Source organism: Amphiura filiformis, chromosome 4 (genome assembly GCF_039555335.1).
Source record: "Amphiura filiformis chromosome 4, Afil_fr2py, whole genome shotgun sequence".
Taxonomy (NCBI): Eukaryota; Metazoa; Echinodermata; class Ophiuroidea; order Amphilepidida; family Amphiuridae; genus Amphiura; species Amphiura filiformis.
Genome location: NC_092631.1, coordinates 34,188,131 through 34,212,823, shown reverse-complemented (window position 1 = coordinate 34,212,823; position 24,693 = coordinate 34,188,131). Strand labels below are relative to the sequence as shown.

Genomic DNA, 24,693 nt, shown 5'->3' with positions numbered 1-24,693 from the left:
TCATTAACTAACCGTTATTTTTTAAACTTGGCAAAACCTCGACCAAGGTTTTTAATATCCCGAGTAGCATCTTTTATAGACATTGTAGAAACAAAGAAACAATATTTATACATGATTATTAGGCCTACATTACACTTCGGTCCTACATACAAGAAACGGATGGTACTTTATTTAGTAAATCCGTTGATGTTCGTCAATGTTCCTTTTATGTTCTTTTAATGTCCTGCTCATGGAACGTTGGAGAAGCAATAGATTACGTAACGCATTGTTTCTTTGAGCCGATTTGATTTTCCGACAAGCTATTCATCGAAAGGTACCTTTTGTTCGGGACAAAAGGGTTCCGCCATTAAATCGGTAACCGACCTGACAGCGTATTAACGCTTTAATGGGCAGACTACTGTCAATAAGTGATCAAACGAAAGTCGCGTGAAAGCGCTTACACGAGCGAAAGGTACCTTTTGTTGTCATACAATACACGAGTGTGATTGAGTAGCCGAAAACACAAAAGGCACACTTTAGCCGTCGTACAGTTCACCCACAGGCGCTTTATTTAAATAAATTAATACTCTTGCTGATCGATTACACATCATAATGTATTAAGGCTGCCAGGTCCACGTGTCTATAGACGAATCCAACGAGCTAATTCATGGTCAGGATTTGGTCGGCCATTACTGGGTCCCCGCAGCACCAAACTGGTGTTGTGACTGCCCAGTTGGGTGGATTAAAGCCGCTAAAAATCGATGTTAGATTCTTTTATGTTCTAAACTGACATCATTCTTTTGTCTACGTGTAACACGGGAAATAGAATGCAGTTTAAAATACCCTCTAAGGCCGCATCATTTCACATTTTAGGTGATATGGAGCCGGCGGGGACCCAGCTATGGCTGCCATTGAGGTGTAGGAATGCGTGAAATTGGATTCGTCTGTAGTACTGTATAATGGTAACGTATATACAACATGCCTATAAATGTTTGTTTTTTCACAATTTCCATCTAATTCTATTTTAAGAAGGAGATTGGCATAGAAACAGTTGCGATTAGGTTTTGGTGTAAGACGGGTTACATGACTGCGGACTTTCTTTTTTTGAGCAGTTTATTTCGTCAACTATGTTTTCTACAGTCCAAGTAGTGACTTCGCCTGTGCAGCTATTTGGTTTCTAGAAAACTGAAAGAAAAAAGACAGAAAGTAATCATCATTATGGCTACATCTTACACAATATTGCATGCACACACCAGCTCTTGTATGCTAAAGCTCTTGCATTAAAGTTTTGGTGATTGCAGAACGAGTAGTACGGAAGTATCGAAGTTATTGAGATGTTCCACTTTTCTACGCCAATGCTTACTTCTACACTTTATGGTATTAATAAATTGAAACAAGTCGCTTAGAGTGATTCTGACATTTTTAAACGTAACCTTCGCGTAGATGTTAGCGTCAGCGTATATTAAAACACAATCTGTCTATTAATACTTGTCCCATGCCTGGGGTAAATGAAAAGTCAGGTTCGACAGAATAAAAAGATATAATCGAAGATTAGATCTTTAAGCAGGAAATATTCACGAAGTCCGCGAACAACTATAGTCCATTTGCCTTCCCCGAGAGAGTAACGTCGTACTTTGTTGGATTTACTTCACGCATGTAGAGATGTACAGTCTTTGATCGGGGGTGTAAACACGTCAGTTCACTGACATGGCTCTCGGCGGCACTGATAACTATGATACGGGCATTAACATGTGGACTTACTTTGCCCGTCTCTGTTGTTGGAAATGCCGCTTCCATGAAGAGAATGTACTTTGGAATAAGAAAATCAGACACCTGAAAGTAATATTTTTGAGAATAAAAATGTCACTCAATACTAGTAATTCCCATCACTACGCTTCTGTAACGGCTGTACCACGAGCATCAAATTCCACGTTCAAAGTGGTCTCCAGTAGCAACGTTTATTAACCCCCATTCAACAATCATACTTCAAAATGTAGGAGAGTAGAATTATATACCTAAAAACATTCAAATCATCCAATGAATGCATTTGAATGTGCAAAAATATTGAACTTAAAAACTATGTCCTATGAGCAAGTTAGAGATTCTAGTAATATCACAAATTACGTTTCAGTTCTGACTATTTGTACTTTTTTTAAACTTCAAAACTAATACTTATATTATTTTCTGGAATAAATATTTGTCTGGAATGTATTTAATCTTTGACAAACCTTTCCTCTGCAAAACTCCTTCAATTCATCTACAGTGACCTTGGCAGAAGGATGAAGTCTGAAGAAACAATAGGAAATGGGAATCTAAGAGAACTGTAAGAATGGAAATGATATTTGTAAAATGACACCACAATGACATTAAGGGATGGGGTATGAACGTTTGGACAGTATTTATTGTGGGACATTAGAGCACATCAGACATATCGAATTGCATTCTGAATACAAAGAATGTCCTTCTGATATCAAATAATTTTGATTTTTTGAAATCGCAATGTAATACATATTTTATGGCAAATGATACTTAACAGTACTCGAAGTAAACTTTATAAATCTGATGATTTATACTTAAAGTGTATGTAGGTGGGATGAAAAGCCGACGATCAATTGAAAATTTTGATCTTTCGTATTGAAGATATGGATTTTTTTCCCAAAACACCAAAATAGTTTAGGTCTTTTTGGGAACAAAATCCATATCATCAATATGAAAGGTCAAAATGTTCAATTGATCGTCGGCTTTTCCTCCCAGCTACATACACTTTAAGAATATATATCATTAAATTTATGAAATTTACTTTGAGGACTGTTATATATCAGAAATGTAAAAAATATCAAATTTTAATAATTTATCATAACATTTGTATTATATCGTGAATTTCAAAAAATGAAAATTATTTGATATCAGAAAGACATTCTTCGTATTCAGAATGCAATTCGATAGGTCTGATGTGCTCTCATGACCCACAAAAATACTGTCGAAACGCTCATTCCAGATCCCTTAATGATGATAATAATACGCTTGTATATATTAATCTTTGTGTTGGTCTAAACTGTGATGTCGGTCTTCTTTACCAAAAAGGTGGTCGGTGGATTGGGAAGTACTTATTTTCTTATTATTTTACAGATGAATTTTGCCGGCGTCTTTTGAATATATACAAGCTTTGCAAAAGCAAACAATTGTTATGCAAGTTTGACGTAATGTAGGGGCCTATGTAATATTTGGCCTGTAATAATCGGGTAAGGTATCAGGAAGAAATAATTTGAAATTTAATGGATATTCCATATCATAATTACGGAACTAGATCTAGATGTTACAATTTATTAATTTATGTCATGAACAAAAATGGAAACCAACCAAATGATTTTTATGATAATTACCTTATACATGCGCAAACCTCTTCAGATGTGCGATCATCGGGAACACCAACAACCTGGAAAATGCCGCAATTTTTAAAAATCGTTAGAATTCAATGGTGCATTGTGCGCCTAAAGAGTCTTTGTAAGTAATCTGTAAGGTCCGATTTCTCGAAGCTTGGCTAGTGGTCAGGCTTCCTTAGCAGGTAGGCTTGATCGACCAATGTGGATTCACGTTGATGACCGTGCTTCGAGAAACCGGCCCTAAAAGCCTTTAAGTTACTCTTGAACATGGTATACATGAGCATGTTTATGTTCTTTAGGTAGAGATTGGATGCCATATTTGTGGCAAAAAGAAACACCTTGGAGTATATTATATTAAAAGCAATCAGCCAAGTCACATAGGAATGACTAAATGTGACCGTACACCACGAATGAGCCGTACATGTCCTCAATTGTATTCTGAGTTACAGTGTAAAATGGGCATGAAGGTCGTATTCATAGGTACCTCAATTTGGTGCTACGTGTACCTCATTTAATGAGATACACGTAGCACCAAATTGAAATACCTATGAATATGACCTTCATGCCCATTTTACACTGTAACTCAGAATACAATTGAGGACATTTACGGCTCATTCGTGGTGTACGGTCACAAATGTTGTGCAGGCGGTCCGGAGCAATTATCGCAGGCTGATGTGGCCAGCTCGTTTTTCTTTTTGTTAGGGCCTACTTTCCTTGTTTGTTTGTTTGTTTGTTTGTTTGTTTGTTTGTTTGTTTGTTTGTTTAACACGTTTGGTCCTAAAGGATACACATTAACAGCTTTAAATTTCATCTGTGAAAAAAAACACTGAGATCATACATATAAGATGCACAAGCCAGGCCGGTAATTTGAGAATAATATTTCAAATATTAAGTCTCAGCTTCCGGGGTTCGCAACGTGTACCGCACAAGAAATCTGAGATCATACATATAAGATGCACAGCCAGGCCGATAATTTGAGAATAATATTTCAAATATTAACAGTCTCAGCTTCCGGGGTTCGCAACGCTTACCGCACAAGAAATCTGTTTCACATTCAAAACGCTTGACGATTTAATCATTTAAATAATTGGGTGTATGCATGGTAGAGAAAATGGTGGTAAAGGGCCTTGTCTATGTGCATACTACGATGGCAAAGCCGGGGTTCTAACCCGGAGCAAGAGCCAAGACCCTCAATATTAAATAAACATGATAATACCATTTATTAAGCTCCATGGATAATACCAATCTATGCAATATTCGTAAATTAAAGCAAAACATAATTACCATAACATTGTTGACTGCAGGATGTTGATCTAAAACTTTCTCCAAATCTCCGGGAGCTATGTTGACCCCTTTCTTTATAATTCGTTCCTGTGGGCCCGAAATTACATTTTTGTTTATAAATTAATTTACCATCCTATATGCTAGCTTATCATGTAATCTGATTACCATGATTTTGGGGGCATGGTGGCATGGGGGGCAAAGTAAATTTCAGTGGGGGGGGGGGTTTATCATTTTGGGGCAAAATTGCCGCAAAAAGTGGAAATTTACAGAATTTTGGCTTTTTTGCCTCAAAAATGGGGGGCTAAACTGGGGTGGCAAGAAAAATATTTGGGGAATGCAACCGCCCCCCGCCCCCGTAGCGCCGCCACTGCTGATTACTAGTACATCTGTATTAAGTTACGGAAATTACAGAAAATTACATTCGAATTAAGACGACACATAATTATACTGGAAAATACGTCACCAAAATGTAAATGTTATTTTAAAAGTTCAGCTTTAAAAATCACTTCCTTGATCAAATCATTCCTAATCAATAATCTAAACTTTACCGCTTTTCTTCCGACAATTCGAGTATAGCCATTTTCATCCAGAGTTCCGAGATCCCTGTTGAGGAAAACATTATGGCTATATCATAAACGGATTTGGGATATTCTGGGTTTATATGACGTACTTTTACAAAGCATTTTAAAGTTCTCGCTACATGGCCATTCGAGTACTGGGTCTAAATCAAAAAGGCTTACTTTTACTTCAAAAGTAAGCTTTTAAAATACCCCTCCCCCTTGTACTACTAATATTTCCACGATCTTGAAGTCCAAATATCCTCGGTGTGTCGGTGTGTTTTCACGTCAAGTACTCAAAAAGTCGGTAACACCGAACAAGTGTTAAAATGGTTCAAGCTTTGAGGACTTTAGCTATAGAGGGGGTAGTAATGTATAAGACCTCATTTTCGCCGTTTAGTCGACGAAAAAACAAAACCCTGTTCTACGGGCCCGATCAACGCAGTTTTTGAACAAATTGTGGAAAAAAATTCCTGTACAAATGAATGCCGACCCAAATTTCGGAATTATCGGAAACAATTTTTTTTTAATTTTTTTTTTTAATTGCAAATTATTTACAAATTTTGGTGATTTTTTCCTAAAAAAACCCCAAAAACCCCGAAAAAGACCCGACTTGAAAGGTCCGTCCGCCCGTAGAACAGGGTTTCTTTTTTTTCTTCTCCTTAACGAGGTTTCCGTAGCTAGGACGAGGTCCTCGGTGTGTCGGTGTGTTGCTATGTTGAAGTCCTCGGAAGTAATGCAAACTAAACGCATTCAAGAAGGTATTTGCATAATTTTAAAAAGACGCAACCAACAACATACATGCATGTGGTGACAGTCCTTTCCTGGCTCATGTGTATAAAAGATATGTCATGGCTTCTTCTGGTTGACAAATACGGTCATATTTCACATAAGTTACATGTACCGCACATGGTATATTCTTGGATGCTATGACAGGGCCGTCGTTAGACTATTTTCTCGGGGGGGGGGGGGGGGCGAGAAATAAATTTTGCTGGTATATGACCGGATTTACCCTTTGCTGGGCGCTGTGCAACATGATTGCCACCCCTGGGCAAATGGCGTAGATTTTTTTTTGACACTGGGGGTATGGTGTTTGAAAAAATTTCTTGACGTATAGTGAATTCAGCGAGCGAAAACATTTGCCATATTGAAGCTATACTGATGAAATATGGTGCAAAAGTGGAATAGAAAATTGGCACTTTTGGGAGTTTAGTCCAAATATACGGTTGATTTTATTTACATATCAATTTGTAAGCGCTCTTGAGCAAAGTCATAGTTCATTGAATTTACATCCGTATGACAAAATAGGCGAAAATAGTAACTTTGTGCACAAGATTTACAATTTAAAGAGAATTGGCCATTGCTCATTCTAATGAGGCTAGTATATGGAAAATAATAAGTGTGCTCTTTCATTTAATGAAATAAAATTTGAAAAATATTGTAAGGAACACTTGAGGTTTTGACTTTTAAAACCTACATTCTTGTCAAAAATCGTGCTGGGATAGGTCGTTTTCAACAGAGTTACCACATTCGTCTTGCTATAAACATTGAATTTTGTTATCTGTTGACCTAATGAGAAAATGAGTTTTTAGGGGGAAGTGTTAGCTTCCGTTTAATATAAAAAAATTCTGATTGGATGACGGGAACACTTGAGGTATTGTCAAAAACCAATCACAGATTTCTATTTTCCACTAGATCTCACACAGCTCTCATGATGCTATGCACTCAACCGTGTAGTCTGCGTATAGAGTCTAGACTCGCTGTGCTTGGAAATTTCTGTGTGCTCGGGTGTATCGAGGTGGAAACTGTGCGTAGATGCATTTATAAGAGAATCGTTTTTGTAGTCAAACCTTTCATATAAAAACCCACTTACAGGCGTCAACATGGGGGATGATTTATTGTATGGATCATCCCCCAGCAAAAATATTGTGAAATCCCCCCCCCCCCGTATCTACGCCTATGCCTATGGCTCTTCGGATAGAAGACAACCTCCCCCACATGGTATAAATCAAGTTTTTTTCCAATCTGTCCCTAGAATTCCTTTATCGGAAAAAGCTCACGAAATTTTAATTGTGTGTAGTGTGCGAAAATTTGCTATTTCAATGCTACGGAAGGTGTACAGGAGTCACTGAGCCAGGGGGGAAATTTTCCAAATCGTCCCACTGATCTGCTACTAAAAAAAGAACATAACCGGGAGAAATGCACGCGAAGCGAGCGAAAAAAAAATGCAGTTTCAATACTAAAATGAACACATACTTGTCCTAAAATCGTGTCATAGGTTAACGTTTGGTTAATTTAGTCTAGGTATTTTGATCCAGCTCATGAGCTTTACGCTTATTACAGGCATCAGAGGAGCTGTCCCAGCTCTCATATTTATGATTTATATAGCAGAAAGAATAAAATTATAACTCACATAGTTGAGTTTCCTGATCGTGTTCAAGTTTGGGATAAAAATAGAATGGGTTTGCTGAGATAAATGCGCTTCGCGCGTGCCAATTTGGCATTCTAATACTAAGTGTTTCCAAATGGGCTTAATTTTGGGTCTAAAATAGACTAGACCAAAACGATGATGCAAATCGTTAATTTCCTCACAACATTTCTGCCGACTGAGCAGGGAAGGGGACTGACTTGCCAACCTGCCCTATCGCCAGTGGCGTAGTTTTCTTATTAAAATTTGGGGGATGGGCTGGGAATATATTTTCTTGAAGTATAGTGAACCCAGCACCTTTTGGTACCCCATATCAAAAAATGAGACCTTTTTCGGATAACTTCCCGATAGTCACCGGGTAGACACCGGCAAATTTCACATGCAAATTAGATAGGTAGCGGGTGACTACCCGATAAATTTTGGGAAACAATAGTGGATACCTTTCAGGTAATAGGTACCGGATGACTATACCCGATGACTGTTTTGGGAAACTAGCGGGTAACCACCCGATGACTTTTTGGGGAACCAGCGGATAACTACCCGATAACTTTTCGGGGACCTAGCGGATAACTTTTGGTGACGATATACCTGGTGACCTCTTTGGAGACTTCCTGTTGACCTTTTGGGGAATGCAGAAATACAAATTCATGAGTATGTACAAATGTATTAGGCAATTTTATAGCTTTATTTGAATTGTATAGTTTTTGGAGAAATACAACTTTACAGTCATGGCAGCAGTTGAGCTTGTGATATCTTGCTATAAGAAACTTGAAAGTGTAATTGTAGTTATTGTACAAAAATATTCTTCTGATTTAAATTTCAATTAATGTACAACCAAATTGATATCAGCATATAAACATGTATACAGTACCTAAGTGTGATCACATCACTGACACAGCCTATAATTTCTATATCAAATATTATAATTTATTTACAACAAATAGCTTAACATAAAGCTTATAAGTTAATTGACACATTAGCTAATTGACATTAATTTACTGTCAAAATCATGTATGATTTACTAGAAAAGATATAAACTAAACATTCAAATGTGTCATATATTAGGTACATTGTGTATAAAATAAAAACTGCATCAATACAAATCATTTCATACAAATTTTCCTACCTGCATTGTCATATGAAATCAAGCATTCAATGCTTTATAATTCCTACAGCATGTTCCAGATTAATTATTAAACATCTTGTAATGTCCTACATGTAAATCCATACATTTTGGACCACAAATAACTTGAATATTCTGCACAAATATATTCCAACTGCCAACAGCTAGCTACTCCATTTTGAATTCATACAGTGACCTTAATTTGACCATATACCCACCCACGCATTCTTAAGATGCTTAATGCTATTTTCAAGGTCAAATTAAAAGCGGATAACCACCGGGTAACTCCTGCAAAGAATATAAGTTTCTGGGAACCTTCTGGGTAACTCATTTGAAATATTTGAGTTTTGGGAGACTTCCGGATGTCTACCCGAAAAGTTTTGGATAACTTAATTAGGTATCCGCAAGGTATCCGCTAGCGGGCACTTTCGGATAACTCTGGAAAAGGTACCCGAAAGGTTTCTGATAACCACCGAATGGTCATCGGGTGGTCACCGGGAAACTTTTCTTTTTGCTATGGGACATTTAAGCGCCCGAAAAATGGACCATATTGAAGCTATGGTACAAAAGTGGAATAAATTTGCAATAAGCGCACAAAAATTGGCACGTTTATTGGCACTTTTATATATGGCCAAATATGAGGTTGAATTGGCCTATCAATACATTGGGGAATTTATCCCCCATCTCCCTGGGATATACGCCTATGCCCATGGCCAATCTCCTTTGGTGCTAAAGAAGGTCGCGGTACGGAGAGATGAAGGGATGCGCACATATTTTGTCGATCATGCAAAATCATTAATTCTTTGTCCACATCACCTCAACGCGCCTGGATCCTTTCTCCCCCCCTTTTGGATCGTCAGGGGGTGTCGCACCCCACCCCCTCCATAGCGACGGCCCTGTGTGAAAATTATCTTTGGACATACATTGTATTGGTACTTTGCTTACCCTGTGTGATACCAACCAGTCGACTTCTTGACTGCCTTTGTCGTGGCGTCCTCTCCCCAATAATACATAAATAATGACCGGCCTCGAAAGCAGATTTCTCCTGATGTATTGATAGGTACGATTTGCTCATCCGGTCCTATTACCTTCATCTGGTTTAGTATTAAATAACAATATAACAATGATTCAATGATGGTAAGATAATGTGTGTGTATTGTATTGTATTGTATTGTATTGTATTGTATTGTATTGTATTGTATTGTATTGTATATTCAAAATCACGTAGTAGGCCAACGGCTGAATTGCATGACATTAACATTACAAATTGTTAAAACAGAGTTACATATTAAATTTCGAAAAGAACATATGTTAAGAACAGTGCAATCATACAAGAATGAAGAATGAACGTCTTCCGTAACCGTGTACATATGGCGATACATACTTGATATGTATATCCTTCTATACCTCTTGTCCAGCGACGGGGGGATACGCTGCTCCTTGAAGAAGTTCTGTCGGATCTTTTGGAGTTTGATGTAATATAAAACCTTCAGTTCCGCCATACACTAACTGAAAAAGAATTGATAACCTTCTAAACTTAATCACCATAGAAATAAAAGTATATCGCGTCGTGAGTAAAACGATAATAGCATATTGGCACTTTAAAAGTATTTGTCAAACAGTTTATTGAAGTTCCGTAAAACCTCGTCTACACGCATATAGAGTGTTTCTGATGAAAGCTAATGTAATCCAGGCACCATTATGGAGTTTCAGCAAATACATTACCGATCCAAACATAAATTATACAAACATTTATTATTGTAAGACCAATCTATTGTATTGGCATATTTACGCATGTATCGTATTAATTAAGCTTTCATCAGAAACACTATATATGCTTGTAGACGAGGTTTTACGGTATTCTTTACCAGTATATGATTGGCGATCTTGGTCATTCTATCACGTAATGAGCGGGGAATAATACTTCCACCTGTCAAACCTGAAATGGTTAATGAAGGAAATGAGAGAAAATTAAACTGTTATATTAACATGATTAAGGTCGATCGATGTCTTGATGGTAGTTGCGTTAGTTTAAAAGGGGTTTCCTAAAGCTATAAAGTCTCACTGCCGAAACATATGTAAAAAATGGGGTTTTTTTACGTTCTAAAACATGTTTTTGTGGAATGGTCAAAAGGTTTTTATTAGAGGTTAATGACTGCGCATCAGTTGTTTTGAGGGTATTGTGAAATATCTAAACATTGTGCTTTGTAATCGAGGAATATCCCGAGGGAAAATAACCGTCACTTTTCACTTTTTAAATTCAATTTACATCAAATTTTCTTCTTTTAGATTTGAAAACAAAATGTAATTTTAACTGTATCTTTCGTTTTCCCTGTAAAAAATCGAATAGCCCATTAGGGAAATATCGCTAGCAACCAAACACATTAGCGCGCAATCAGGCGATGTCCAAATACGGCGGCCAGCGTCACGTAACGCGGTCATTGTTAAGCGTACTTTTAGCTACGTCACGAGACGCGGTTATTATACTTTTTTCAATAACCTGCATTTGCGTCTGCGTATTTTAAAGTTATTATCTGTGATTGGATTAAACACATCGCGTATATTAATGATCAATTATGAATTTAAATGTGGCATCAGAAACATACGCAATTACATCCATTAATTGGCCCGTAAAAAGCAAATAAAAAGATATCGTGACATATTTTATTGTTTTTACGGCCCCTAAGGTATCTTTTCTTTACTTTTAAGAGTCCATTAAGGTATCATTTCTCTTATTTTTACGACCCCTAAGACCACGGGCCCGGTGGTAACGCACCCCTTATACTCCTCCCCTTGTCGGAGGTGCAAAATTTCGGTTTTGTTTGTTGCATTCTGTTGTCGTATTACAATTGTTGGTATAAAAGATATGTGACGGAAATCTGCTTACATGTGACATATCTGTATATACTTGTAAACTTATGCTATATAATCAAATATGGGTGGGGGTGTGCGTAGGGGAGTATTGGTGTGGGTTGGTTGCAGGGATTGTTGTTGGGTGTATTTGTAGTTGGTGGGTGGGTGGGTATGTATGTATGTATGTATGTAGGTAGGTAGGTAGGTAGGTAGGTAGGTAGGTAGGAGGGAGGTAGGGCGGTGGGTAGGCAACCCAGCAAACACGAAACGTTTTCAACATCATTCGAAAAAGGTTATAAAATGTTGTCAGAAAACGTTTAACTGTCGGGTTATATAAAGGGTATAAAACGTTTTCATAACATGAAAAAAACATTTTTTGAAAACCTACTGTAAAATTATGCTATATAATCAAATATGGGTGGGGGGTGTGCGTAGGGGTGTATTTGTGTGGGTTGGTTGCAGGGATTGTTGTTGGGTGTATTTGTAGTTGGTGGGTAGATAGGTAGGTAGGTAGGTAGGTAGGTAGGTAGGTAGGTAGGTGGGTGGGTAAGTAGGTAGGTAGGTACGTAGGTAGGTGGGTACGTAGGTGGGTAATTAGTTAGTTAGGTAGGTAGGTAGGTAGGTAGGTAGGTAGGTAGGTAGGTAGGTAGGTAGGTAGGTAGGTAGGCAAGGAAACACGTACTCATAGGTATGGGCAATGTGTGGTGCTTATTTGTAGGCTTAGGTGTGAATATATAGGAATTATAGGCACTACTCACATAACTGAAGAGATGCAAAGTCGTACTCATCGAAGTTTGGAAGACTCAAGATATCATTCAGGTGATGAATCAGCATGCTTGTACTGGTAACTCTGAAAAAAAATGAATAGATGTTTGTATCATCCCAAGATCTCTTTGTTTTACTTTGGGATCAGGAAAGGGGTATTTACCCATGTCTGTTGAATTCGGAAACCGTAGGTACTTTTATTTTACAGACACTTTATTTTATCCATAAACTAAAGAAATACAGACTAATGCGTGATTATGTGTCTGCTCCATAGGCCAATGTTATAGTTACGTTCTTCAAATTTGACGATATTAATTTGCAAGAATTAATCTGCAAGAAATTTTGTGTATATAAACATAGCTAGATGTTTCCAGTGGTATAAAAATCTCAACTTTTTTGGAGAAAAGTGGGGGGATGAGGAAATAAAGGTCATCATTCATAGTCTTTACTACGAAATTATTATTTCACCATCTCTAGATATTTTCTTTAAAATAATATAACCTAAGTTTATGAAATAATATAACCTAAGTTTATACTTAAATGGTATATTTTTAGCTTAAAACAATTTGAATTAAGCAAGCCTGTACAGTGCATAATAATTATGGAATTGACATTTCGGATCGGGTAATGTTTTGCCAGATTTGGGCCATTTCCTAATCAGAAAATTTGCCCGCATTAACAACAGAATCAACGCGTACCTTGACTTCTGAATTTTATTGATACATTAGCATTTAATAAGTATGAATTACTTTTCATCTTGAATAGCACTTGCCAGTATTTGGGCATCAAAGGTAGGTCCTGGAATAATAGTAGTTGCCGTATATAGTATTGGTATAAATGCTCCATCGCCTCCAAAGGACGTTGTCAAAGCAAATCTTGATATCTGAAATAATTAATTCAGTTGTTTCAAGTATTGAGTTTCAGTATTGGTTTTGGTTTCGGTCACGTGGTTTCCTATTATCCTGCCTAAGCTCTTGACTGACGTCATTATCGATATCTTTGTTTTTACCCTTTGTTAGAAACATAAAACTTGTAGCATTCGGTTTTCATTTCAGTTTGTTAAATAATCGTGTGAACGCACAATCGCTTTGTTTGAAAATACCGATTTTATTGAAACGTACATCTATCGTCTCATATAACACGGGCGGCGTCATTATTTTGGGTAAAACAACGAGGCGAAATAACGATGTCGCCCGTGTTATATAGGCCTAAAGACGATAGATGCACGACAGCGGCTAAAAACTACTTACTTACTTACTTACTTACTTAGTTACTTACCTACTTACTTACTTACTTACTTACTTACTTACTAACTTACTTACTTACTTACTTACTAACTTACTTACTTACAAATATTGTCTTGTAGACAAAAACATATATTCTTTCACATACCCATGGAATTCCATTATCTTCAGCATCTACGGAATACGGCTTGGAATATAAATCGTACAAATCGGGAAAGAAATTGAGTAATCGGTGTGCGTGAGTTACTGCTTTGGGGAAGCCGGTCGAACCCTGAAAAGATAATATTATTCAATTGGTTAAAACTGACTGCCAGTACCATATATGGGAAGCTTCGTTACCTTATCCTATCATGCATCATTCAGAAACGGGCTCGTCGGCATTACTCTTGCGCCTAGTCCCCCCGGGTCTAATCCATCCAAAAGCACCCTCGCCAGTTCGAACAATCCAGTTTCCAAGGCACGGTACTTACTCCCCATTCCAGAAAAATAAATAACTATTTGTTTTGGATTGAAAAAATATTATCCGGTTTTGCCAAATGAAACATAGCTTAATCCTAATCCTTTAGGTAATCCTAACAGGCAATAAAAGCCAAATTTTAATATTTGGTCAATTTTTGGAAATAAGGGCCAAAAACATGCATTTTGGGGTGTTTTTCGACCCTTTTTTGTATTCTGTGACAATCAGGCCCAAGGACTTGAACAAAGCCTAATTTCAAGTTATGCATTCTAAATTTTGGAAAACACATTTTCCAATCTTTTTCATAACCAATTAGCAAAAATAACATATAATATTAAAATTATGAGCTAACGCTTAGCCTATACTCAAGATTTTGAATGCTTACAATTTTGTCACTACAATTGTAAGAAAACATGCAAAATTGCATGTTTATGGACCATTTTACCTCAAATTGCAAAAATATTAAAATTTGACTTTTATTACCAGTTAGGACTACCTAAAGGATTAGGATTTAGTTATGTTTCATATGTCAAAACAGGATAATATTTTTAATTCCAAAAAATAGTTCTGTATTTTTCTGGAATAGGGAGTATTAAATGCTACTTCTCGGCGGATTTATCATGTCAGGTTTGCTTCGAATGTCGAAATTCAAGAGCCGCCTTCAAACTTGTGCGCGGAGTTGCGAGTTATTCATATGCGGTACCTAGGAATAGTGCTTGATGAGATATAACAAAAAAGGTCCATGTTCTAAAATTGTTTATGACGCTCAACATTGGGTGGTGGACTTTTGCAAAGTAGAAAACATACATGAGTCAGTCATGTTTACACGCGGCTCATGTAGGGAGAACTCCGGATTGTTTTGAATGATGCAAGGATACTGGGCTTTCTGTGTGTAAATCGTTGCGACCATTTGCAACAAAGGTTTGCGCAAACACTAACATTATTATGTAACAAATAGTGTTCATGTTCCCTTTCCTTTTAAATCATTACGTCGTACTTTTCATGTAACTATATTTTGAATTATCAGATTAATGTATTTAATATGTTCTTACCGATGTAAAAAAGACTGCCAAAGGATCGTCAAAATCAACCAACTCGCAAGCTTTGAAGAAGACACTCTCATCTACTGCTTTCCCTAATTCCATGAATTCGACCAAGGAATACGCACCGCTTTAAGAAGAATAAAAATGTAAACGTTACCAAAAATATATAATTAGACAATAATAACTGCACACCATATATTTTGAGGTCATTGTGTGAAATCGGGGGGTTTTATTTTGGGCCGAGGTTTTCCGAGGGAGCGGTAGCTGCCGAGGAAAAATACCGAGGCCCAAAACAAAACCCGACGGTTTCACACAAATAACTCAAAATAGATGGTGCAGAGTTATTATTGTCATTCATTACCGTCGTGTCTGATATTTCGAACAAATCAAAATAGCATTTTATGTTATTTATATCATAAAACACTGTTAAATATAACCAGATTTAATTATTGTTATTACCTACCCTACAAAAAAATCGAGCAGGCGAATTTGACATTAGCGTCGATCAGAGCTACCAATCTCAGAAGCGCGATGGCATCGCGTGGGCGTGTGCTTTGCCATAACGCTTAGCGTATACACGCTGCATTGGCGCGCTGAAGTCATTGTACTATACCAGGAGTCATTGTGAGTTATTCATAACCTTCGCGTAAGTGCGTCCCAATCAAATTGCTCGTTAGATGATATACGCACACCGGCGGAGGTTATTGATTATAGGTTAATAACTGCGCATCAGTTATTTGGAGGGCATTGTTATGTGAAAAATCTAAACATTTTGCCTTTGGAACCGAGGAATTATCCCGAGGGGCAGAGCCCCGAGGGATATGCCGAGGTCCAAAGCAAAATGTTTAGATTTAGAGGTTAATAACTGCGCATCGGTTATTTGGAGGCATTGTGAAAAATCTAAACATTTTGCCTTTGGAACCGAGGAATATCCCGAGGGCGCAGCCCCGAGGGATATTCCGAGGTCCAAAGCAAAATGTTTAGATTTTTCACAATGCCCGACAAATTACCGATGCAAAGTTATTAACCTCATTCATAACCGTCACTTTAATCTCTTCACCTTACAAAATAACACAAAATTTTGTTCAAAAGTTTATAAAAATAGATGATTTTTATATCTTCCCTTTCCAAAAATCGATCAGGCTAAAACAGGACGACCAATAACAAAAGTGCGTATCACAATCTGTCCAAATATGGAAGCGCGCAATCCAGATACGGCAGCCAGTGCGCGCGCAGTTTGTTCGACGCACAACAACACGCAAACGCCGGTCAATTGTGTGCGACATTGGAACAATTACATTTTGCGGTCAATTGTGAGATATTAATGACCTCGATTTGCGTTCGCGTTTTCACAAATAACTAAATGTAATTGGATCGCACGCATCGCGTTTATTAATGAGGTTATGAATTAGAGGTTAATAACTGCGCATCGGTTATTTGGAGGCATTGTGAAAAATCTAAACATTTTGCCTTTGGAACCGAGGAATATCCTGAGGGCGTAGCCCCGAGGATATTCCGAGGTCCAAAGCAAAATGTTTAGATTTTTCACAATGCCCGACATATTACCGATGCAAAGTTATTAACCTCATTCATAGCCGTCACTTTAATCTCTTCACCTTACAAAATAACACAAAATTTTGCTCAAAAGATTATAAAAATAGATGATTTTTACATCTTCCCTTTCCAAAAATCGATCAGGCTAAAACATGACGACCAATAACAAAAGTGCGTATCACAATCTGTGCAAATATGGTAGCGCGCAATCCAAATACGACAGCCAGCGCGCGCGCAGTTTGTTCGACGCACAACAACACGCGAACGCCGGTCAATTGTGTGCGACATTGGAACAATTACGCATTTTGCGGTCAATTGTGAGATATTAATGACCTCAATTTGCGTTCGCGTTTTCACAAATAACTTAATGTAATTGGATCGCACACATCGCGTTTATTAATGAGGTTATGAATAGACAATAATAACTGCGCACCATCTATTTTGAGGTCATTGTGTGAAATCGGAGGGTTTTGTTTTGGGCTGAGGTATTTAAAAATACCGAGGCCCAAAACAAAACCCGACAATTTCACACAATAACCTCAAAATAGATGGTGCAAAGTTATATTGTCATTCATTACTGTCGTATCTAATATTTTGAACAAATCAAAATGGCATTTTATGTTATTTTATGCCATAAAACGCTGTTAAATATAACCAGTTTTAATCATTGTTGTAACCTACCCTACAAAAAAATCAACCAGGCGAATATAACATTCGCGCCGACAACAAGAGCTACCAATCACAGAAGCGAGGCGGCATCGCGTAGGCGTGTGCGTTGCCATAGCGCGTAGCTTATACACGGACGCGCGCGCAGAAGTCATTGTTGCGCGTCCGGAGTCATTGTGAGTTATTCATAACCTCATTAATAAACGCGATTCGTGCGATCCAATTACATTTAGTTATTTGTGAAAACGCAAACGCAAATCGAGGTCATTAATATCTCACAATTGACCGCAAAATGCGTAATTGTTCCAATGTCGCACACAATTGACCGGCGTTTGCGTGTTGTTGTGCGTCGAGCAAACTGCGCGTGCGCTGGCTGCCGTATTTGGATTTCGCGCTACCATATTTGCACAGATTGTGATACGCACTTTTGTTATTGGTCGTCCTGTTTTAGCCTGATCGATTTTTGGAAAGGGGAGATGTAAAAATCATCTATTTTTGATGCAATTTGATGTTATTTTGTAAGGTGAAGAGGTTAAAGTGACGGTTATGAATGAGGTTAATAACTTTGCATTGGTAATGTCGGGCATTGTGAAAAATCTAAACATTTTGCTTTGGACCTCGGAATATCCCTCGGGGCTACGCCCTCGGGATATTCCTCGGTTCCAAAGGCAAAATGTTTAGATTTTTCACAATGCCTCCAAATAACCGATGCGCAGTTATTAACCTTCTAATTAATGACCTCGCAATTAGTGCGCGGTCAGGCAATCAATTTCTTTTGATTGGATTACAGGCTTCGCGTATATTAATGAGGTTATGAATTTTTCACAATGCCCGACATGTAACTGATGCAAAGTTATTAACCGAATTCATTACCGTCATTTTTAATTCATCTCTCAACCAAATCTCAACAATTTTTTATCACAACTTAATTCGCCCTTTCAAAATCGAACAGGCTAAAACGGACTTACAGCAGTGCGTAATCACGCCATGTGCAAATTTGGCAGTTGCGTGCGGGCATAGACATTTGTCTGGGCGTGCGGGTGAAGTGTTTCGGCGCTACAGATGCGCACACGCGGAAGTCATTCTATCGCGTAATCACACGCGGAGGTCATTGATTGTATGTGATTCTAGCTCACTTGTATTGCAATGTTATAGTTGTAAGTTTTAAATATGCTTTGAGACTCTATTTTACTCCCTGTTGATTTTCTGACATGTACCAGGGCCGTGACACTCGTATTCAAACCCTGTATAAAAAGTGAAGTCACTTTACGGCAGTTTGATTGACACATCGGCAGTTTGAGTGACGGTTGTTATGGAGTTTGGTATGGTACCGTAGTAACGTTTTAGCCTAAAATTTACGTACGTGTGCACGACAACAACGTGCGTACTACTTTCATAGTGAAGCAGACTTATTCCGTAATTTTGATTGACAGTTGCTGGGGAGTTTGGACCCTAAATTTTTCCAAGATGGCGGACATCGACTGTCAGATATTCGGACCCTGTTCGGACCCTGTTCGGACCCTTTCCAGCAAAAATACAGCTTATTTAGCTAATGTCGACATAGGGCCATCGCAGATAATATTTTCCTAGCATATTGAGCTAACTTGATAGAAATGGAAAGAAACGACCAAATGTTCATCGTTTCTCGCAATTAATTTTTTTTTTTGAAACGATGACGTTAACATGCATCACCTCTTCCACATGTCAACCTCTTACACAGCACAAGCCATCATATTCATGAACGCGCATTGAAGTGTGTGACTGACATCATTTGCGCAAACGTGTGGCTTATCCTATAGTAAATTAGTACTCGAGAATCCTTGCATGTACCCTCTCTAGGAACGCTTTAAATAATGGGAGGAAAGAGGTATGGTGCACCGAGAGAACACTTCTCACCTGCATTTCTTTCCTGCATTGATGACGTATCTCAAACTTGGTGTGCTGGAACAAGTATAACAAACGAAATACAATAAAGTTGGTGAATAAAGGGTTTTAAAATGTTTAAAATGTTTAAAACGATTATTAGACATTGGTTGGGCACTACACATTCATTTAAGGTAAGGATGTGCTACCGATATTTATAAATAAATAAATATATAATTAATTAATAAAGCGTCTTAGATCCGTAATAAACGGTTATTAATTGAATTGGGGATTATAAGAAATGCCAAAGACCCGCGAACTGGAGGTCATCGACCGCACATTACATACATATTCTGGAAATATAGTGAGTGACATCACCCGCCTCCGTAGTAGTAAATTTCCGGAGGGGTTCTCCCTGGTTGATGGTGAACGGAGGTGTGCCACGGTTTTGGGGTACTTTTTCAACAATTTTGGTATATCGATGGGTGGAATTTCAGTGAAGACCAATGAACCAAAAAGTGCCCTTAAAATCAAATAATTTGAGTGAATTTGGGTGCTATTTGGGGTTTTTTTATGAAAAATTGGTAAACTGATGGGTTGCAAAATCAGCAAAATATTAGATAGAGAGGAACTAAATTGCAATGAATCAATGCTTACATTGTAGGGCCTTTGGATAACCGGAACTTTGTTTTGCCGAAATGATGACATGCCGAATTAGTAATTAGTACCGGCGATATTCCAATGTTTTTAGTTGGGACCAGCGAGCTTAATAAGAATGTGTAGCTCGAAGCTGGGACTATAGTAATTCATGGTAATAATTTATACATTACTCCTTCTCAGGAGTGAGGCTTTAAGGCTTTCATATATTGTTGAACAGAGACGCATTTCTATTGTACACTCTTATAATTACAAGCCATACACATCACGCAAACCAACAGCGTAGCCACATCATCGTCCCCATTTGTCAATTTTTAGTCCCATTTTTAGTCATTTTAATGACACTTTACACTTTGCCGTCTCCATTTTCATCCCTGAAAATGTTTTGGGGGAGCAACTTGCTCCATCACAACATCCTAGGACTTCTTCTGATGAAGATGTGTGTCACACATCGAAAATTCAAGGTTAGTTGGAATTTTGTGCTGAAAGTCAGTTTAAACTTTTACAAATGTATCTTGACATGTCAGGATAATTTTTTCAAAAGACGTGTCCAAAATCAATGCATGATTATAATTATTACCATATTTTTTTATCGGCAATTGTTATTAAACTGAAATATACGGATCCTATACTATATGGATCCTAAACTATACTGATCCTACCCTTGACAATTCAGGTTCTCCGCAGAATTTACAGCTAACTCCGGAATGACTTGACAGGCTTTGTCACACAGGTCAGCAGGTGATCGCATCAGTACGATTACTTTGATTCCGAGCTGAAATGTTGATGTAGATTATTTCGATGAAGAACACAATTATATGGCGGCGACGACGACGACGAAAAACACGACAACAATGGTGATTTTAACATCAACATCGTATTGTTGTTGTTGTTGTTGTTGTTGTTGTTGGTGGTGGTGGTGGTGGTGGTGATGGTGGTGGTGTTGGTGATGATGATGGTGGTGGTGGTGATGGTGGTGGTGGTGGTTGTGGTGGTGGTGGTGGTGGTGGTGGTGGTGATGGTGGGTGGGATGATGATGATGATGATGATGATGATGATGATGATGATGATGATGATGATGATGGCGGTGGTGGCGGTGGTGGTGGTGGTGATGTTTGTGGTGTTAATGATACTGCTGTTGTTGGTGTATCATTGTGGTGGACAGAAACAAAATGTCTACAGGATAAAGATGATTTTACAATATTTATAAGTGCACTACCTTTTGAATTATTTTTTGCTGAACGCTAAACGGGAAGTCCATCCTCATGTGAACCTATAAAAATAAACAAATGTTTAAACGGAATAGGCATCATTGAGATTTCAACCGAGCATAAACACGTTTTCTGTTAACAACATATCAATTTGTAAGCGCGCTTTAGCAAATTCATGCACATTTGCAATTTAAAGAGAATTGGCCATTGCTCATTCTAATGACGCTAGTATATGGACAATATAAATGTGCTCTTTCATTTAATGACATAAAATTTCAAAAATAGTGTAAGGAACACTTGAGGTTTTGACTTTTAAAACCTACATTTTGGTCACAAATTGTGCTGTGATAGGTAGTATTCAATAGATTTACCACAATCGCATTGCTATAACATTGAATTGTAATATCTGTTGACCTTATGCATGTTATGACAAAAAACGTTTTTAGGGGAAGTGTTAGCTTTCTTTCGATAAAAAAAAATTCTGATTGGATGAAGGGAGGTTTTGGCAAAAACCAATTACAGATGTCTATTTGCCACTAGATCTCACACAGCTCTCTATGATGCTATGCACTCAACCGTGTAGTATAACACAGACTGCGTGGAGACTAGACTCGCTCATTCTCGCTGTGCTAGAAATTTGTGTGTACTCGGGTGTATCGAGGTGGAAACTGTGCGTAGATGCATTTATAAGAGAATAGTTTTTGTAGTCAAACCTTTTCATGATGGTTAAAAGAACAAACTTTAAGTATCCACGCTCTCGCTACACCTATCTGCCTATACAGGCTGCAGGCCCGCACAACATAGCATGCACTCCCAGGTCCATACACACCCCCGCACGTACACACGGGTACACTCCCACCCATCCAGTTTAGAAACACCCTTCACACACACCCACCGTAACACACCCACATAGATATACACCCACCACCTCCACAAAGAAACTCACCCGACTCCCACTTCCTACCTACCGTAATGACACCGATTTGAAATGAGGCCAGGTATGCTAGTAGCCACTCGTAATGGTTGCCACCCCAAATTCCTAGCGTATCTCCTTTCTTCAAACCCAACTTCAGCAAACCTCGGGCAAACTGGTGGCTCTGCATGTCATAAAATAAAATCTTGAAATTCGTTGCTTTTTGCATTTTGTTCAGCTCAATTCTGTTTTACCTTCTGGACAACTTTGGAAGAGTACTTTGGTAAATTGTATGACGTTGACAAAATAAAGCGATTGTATGATGCAGTGATGTAATTTTAGTCTACTTTCAACTTCCTTTTGCCCAACATGTCCAAAGGAGAGTGCTTTAAGGTTGCAATGCATATAGTCTTGTATGCGTTTTAACTTACTACAAGCAGCTGCGACAGAACGTCGAAATGAAGAAACGAAACCGCCAAATAAGGCTCATGCGAACACTAAACAAACCCCGCTCTACTGCGGTCGTCCTACTCTAGTAGATATTTACCAAACAAATGGTGATTATTTACAAAACAAATCATTTGCTCAAAAGATATAATTTGTTTTGTAAATATCTACACCAGATGTGAGTGGGGCCAGAGTTGTGCGACCCACTAAAGTTTGTTCGACTTATAATAGGCGAAATTATTCGGTTTTTTCTTACTGCGTGGTTCAATAAAGTCCCAACTTACGCTCGCGTAAATTCACATAAGCGTGCACCAGTCACACTTACGCAATGTGCAACTAGCGTAAGCGTTGCGTCCAATTGCGTGCATGCCATTCTATATCAATACGTCCTTATCGTATCCTCAATTTTTATTGTGTAAAATGCGGGTGTCTGAGGGGGATGTGCCCCTTGAATAATTAAAGAACGGTACAAAATGAGCGCCAAATTGAAGCTATTTGGTAGACACTTTGTACACTATTATTGTGTAAGAACTTAGTTCAGAAATTGTTTTAAAAGGTGTTCAAAATGAAGACCTAGTTGAAGCAATTCGCGGTCTTTTGATATTGTGTCCCCTTCTAAAAACGCCCCTCCCGTGGTTATACTGACCTCATCTTGCATTTGCTTGTAGGTTTTCCATTCCTTATCAGCGTAGAATACATACATCTCTTTGTCTGGGTTATTGTTGGCTCTTTCATTAAATAACTGGCCAGCGGTTTTGCCCAAACACGGCTGCTCATTAGGCACATGGATATAACTCGACGTTAACTTAGGCGAAATTTGAGTCATATTGATTCTGGATATAAGACAATTAAATTAATCAAATCAATCAGTTGTAGGGGTGGGGGTTGGTGTAATATAGTCCTAACCCTCCAAAACACATTTGAGGGTCAGCACTATGTTGCACAATAGATCATGAACTAATAATGTTGTTTTTGTACCTTCTTTCTAGACCCTGGAAACGCTAAATAAATTGGATATTTCTTATAAGAAAATGACAAATCTTAAAGTTTGGGATGTAAAAAACATGTTCTCAGTGATTCCAAATAGAGATTCAGCTTTCACTGTTTCTAGATGATCTGAGAAACTGCACTGAAATGTTGGTGCAATATAGTGTTAACCATCAAAATAGAAGTGACTCGTTTAAACCTAATTGTACATGCTATCTTAAATAATCATTGATATTCCTGATTATATAACACATAGTGTTGATAAGCGCAATGATCAGATGATTTTGTTGAGAATTAACACCAGCTTTACAAATATTTTTTAAACGCAACTGTTTTGAATCCAGTAACAAGTCGGTTGAAAAATAGGTGAAGATTAGGACTATATTATACGCACCCCTTCAATTGATTTATCAACCAACCAATCATTATTCAAATCAATAAATCAATTGTTAATCAATCAATCAAAAATCAATCAATCAATCAATCAATTAATCGAGCCACCGAAAGTTGATTGATCGATCAGATGAGCAATCAATCATTCAATCAATCAACTAATTAATAAAGGTATCAATTAAACAATCGATCTATATAAATAACAAAGATTACTACTCACACTATCACTACTCTCAATTGAACAATCCATCAATCTCACCTAATTGTAGTCGTATAGAAACTGATGAACCTTAGTCGAACTGCATTACCTTTTACGTGATTAAGGGGGTACTACATCCCTGCCCAATTTTGTGTTTTTGCATTTTTTTTCTTCAAACTTTTAGCGCATTGGTGACAAGATATGTATATTATAGGGGCAAGGACTACAACTACTGCACTGGAAATTTTATTTCAGCACAGACAACAGTTGTGGAGTTACAGTCAAAAATGAGGGAAAACCAATATTTGATCAATAAATCAATAACTACTTGCCTTGAGTTGCTGAATTTTCAGTGCAGTAGTTGTAGTCCTTGCCGCTATTATATACATATCTTACTTGTCACCAATGCGCTATAATTTTTGAGAAAAATGCAAAAATAGACACAAAATTGGCCAGGGGTGTATTACCCCCTTAAGCGCACTTTGCCAAATTCGTTGAATGAACCGATGTGTTTTGTGCTATATACATGTCAATTCAACGCAAGAAGAACAACGAGTTTGGATTTAAAACCTAACTGTTAGCTTCTTGTAACCTACGATGGTCGTTGTTTGTGTTTGTATAATGATTTACATTCCACTCGTGGTAAGGAAATCAAGACACATGCATATGGTCCGTTCCCACAAAACC

At 37.8% G+C, this 24,693-nt stretch overlaps 1 protein-coding gene across 1 annotated transcript; it reads right to left on the bottom strand.

Annotated features, from left to right (window-relative positions):
* Nucleotides 1–1,113: 1,113 nt before the first annotated feature.
* Nucleotides 1,114–23,253, bottom strand: LOC140150146 (medium-chain acyl-CoA ligase ACSF2, mitochondrial-like). Its single transcript, XM_072172150.1, has 14 exons — nt 23,074–23,253; nt 22,036–22,164; nt 20,519–20,631; nt 19,233–19,277; nt 15,126–15,243; nt 13,765–13,887; nt 13,122–13,255; nt 12,366–12,457; nt 10,623–10,693; nt 10,162–10,263; nt 9,700–9,848; nt 2,208–2,265; nt 1,741–1,812; nt 1,114–1,164 (listed from the first exon to the last, which is right to left on the bottom strand). The coding sequence occupies exons 1-14, from the start codon at nt 23,251–23,253 to the stop codon at nt 1,114–1,116; spliced, it is 1,437 nt and encodes a 478-aa protein (XP_072028251.1).
* Between the last annotated feature and the right edge of the window lie 1,440 nt (nt 23,254–24,693).

What these genes read in the sequence shown, in the direction of transcription:
- LOC140150146 (XM_072172150.1), bottom strand. Translation starts at nt 23,253, where the DNA reads ATGACTCAAATTTCGCCTAAGTTAACGTCGAGTTATATCCATGTGCCT. An exon ending in TTCAAATCGGTGTCATTACG is followed by an intron (nt 20,632 to 22,035) that starts GTAGGTAGGAAG and finishes TCAACATTTCAG; the next exon opens with CTCGGAATCAAAGTAATCGT. An exon ending in AATGCAGGAAAGAAATGCAG is followed by an intron (nt 15,244 to 19,232) that starts GTGAGAAGTGTT and finishes TTCTTCTTAAAG; the next exon opens with CGGTGCGTATTCCTTGGTCG.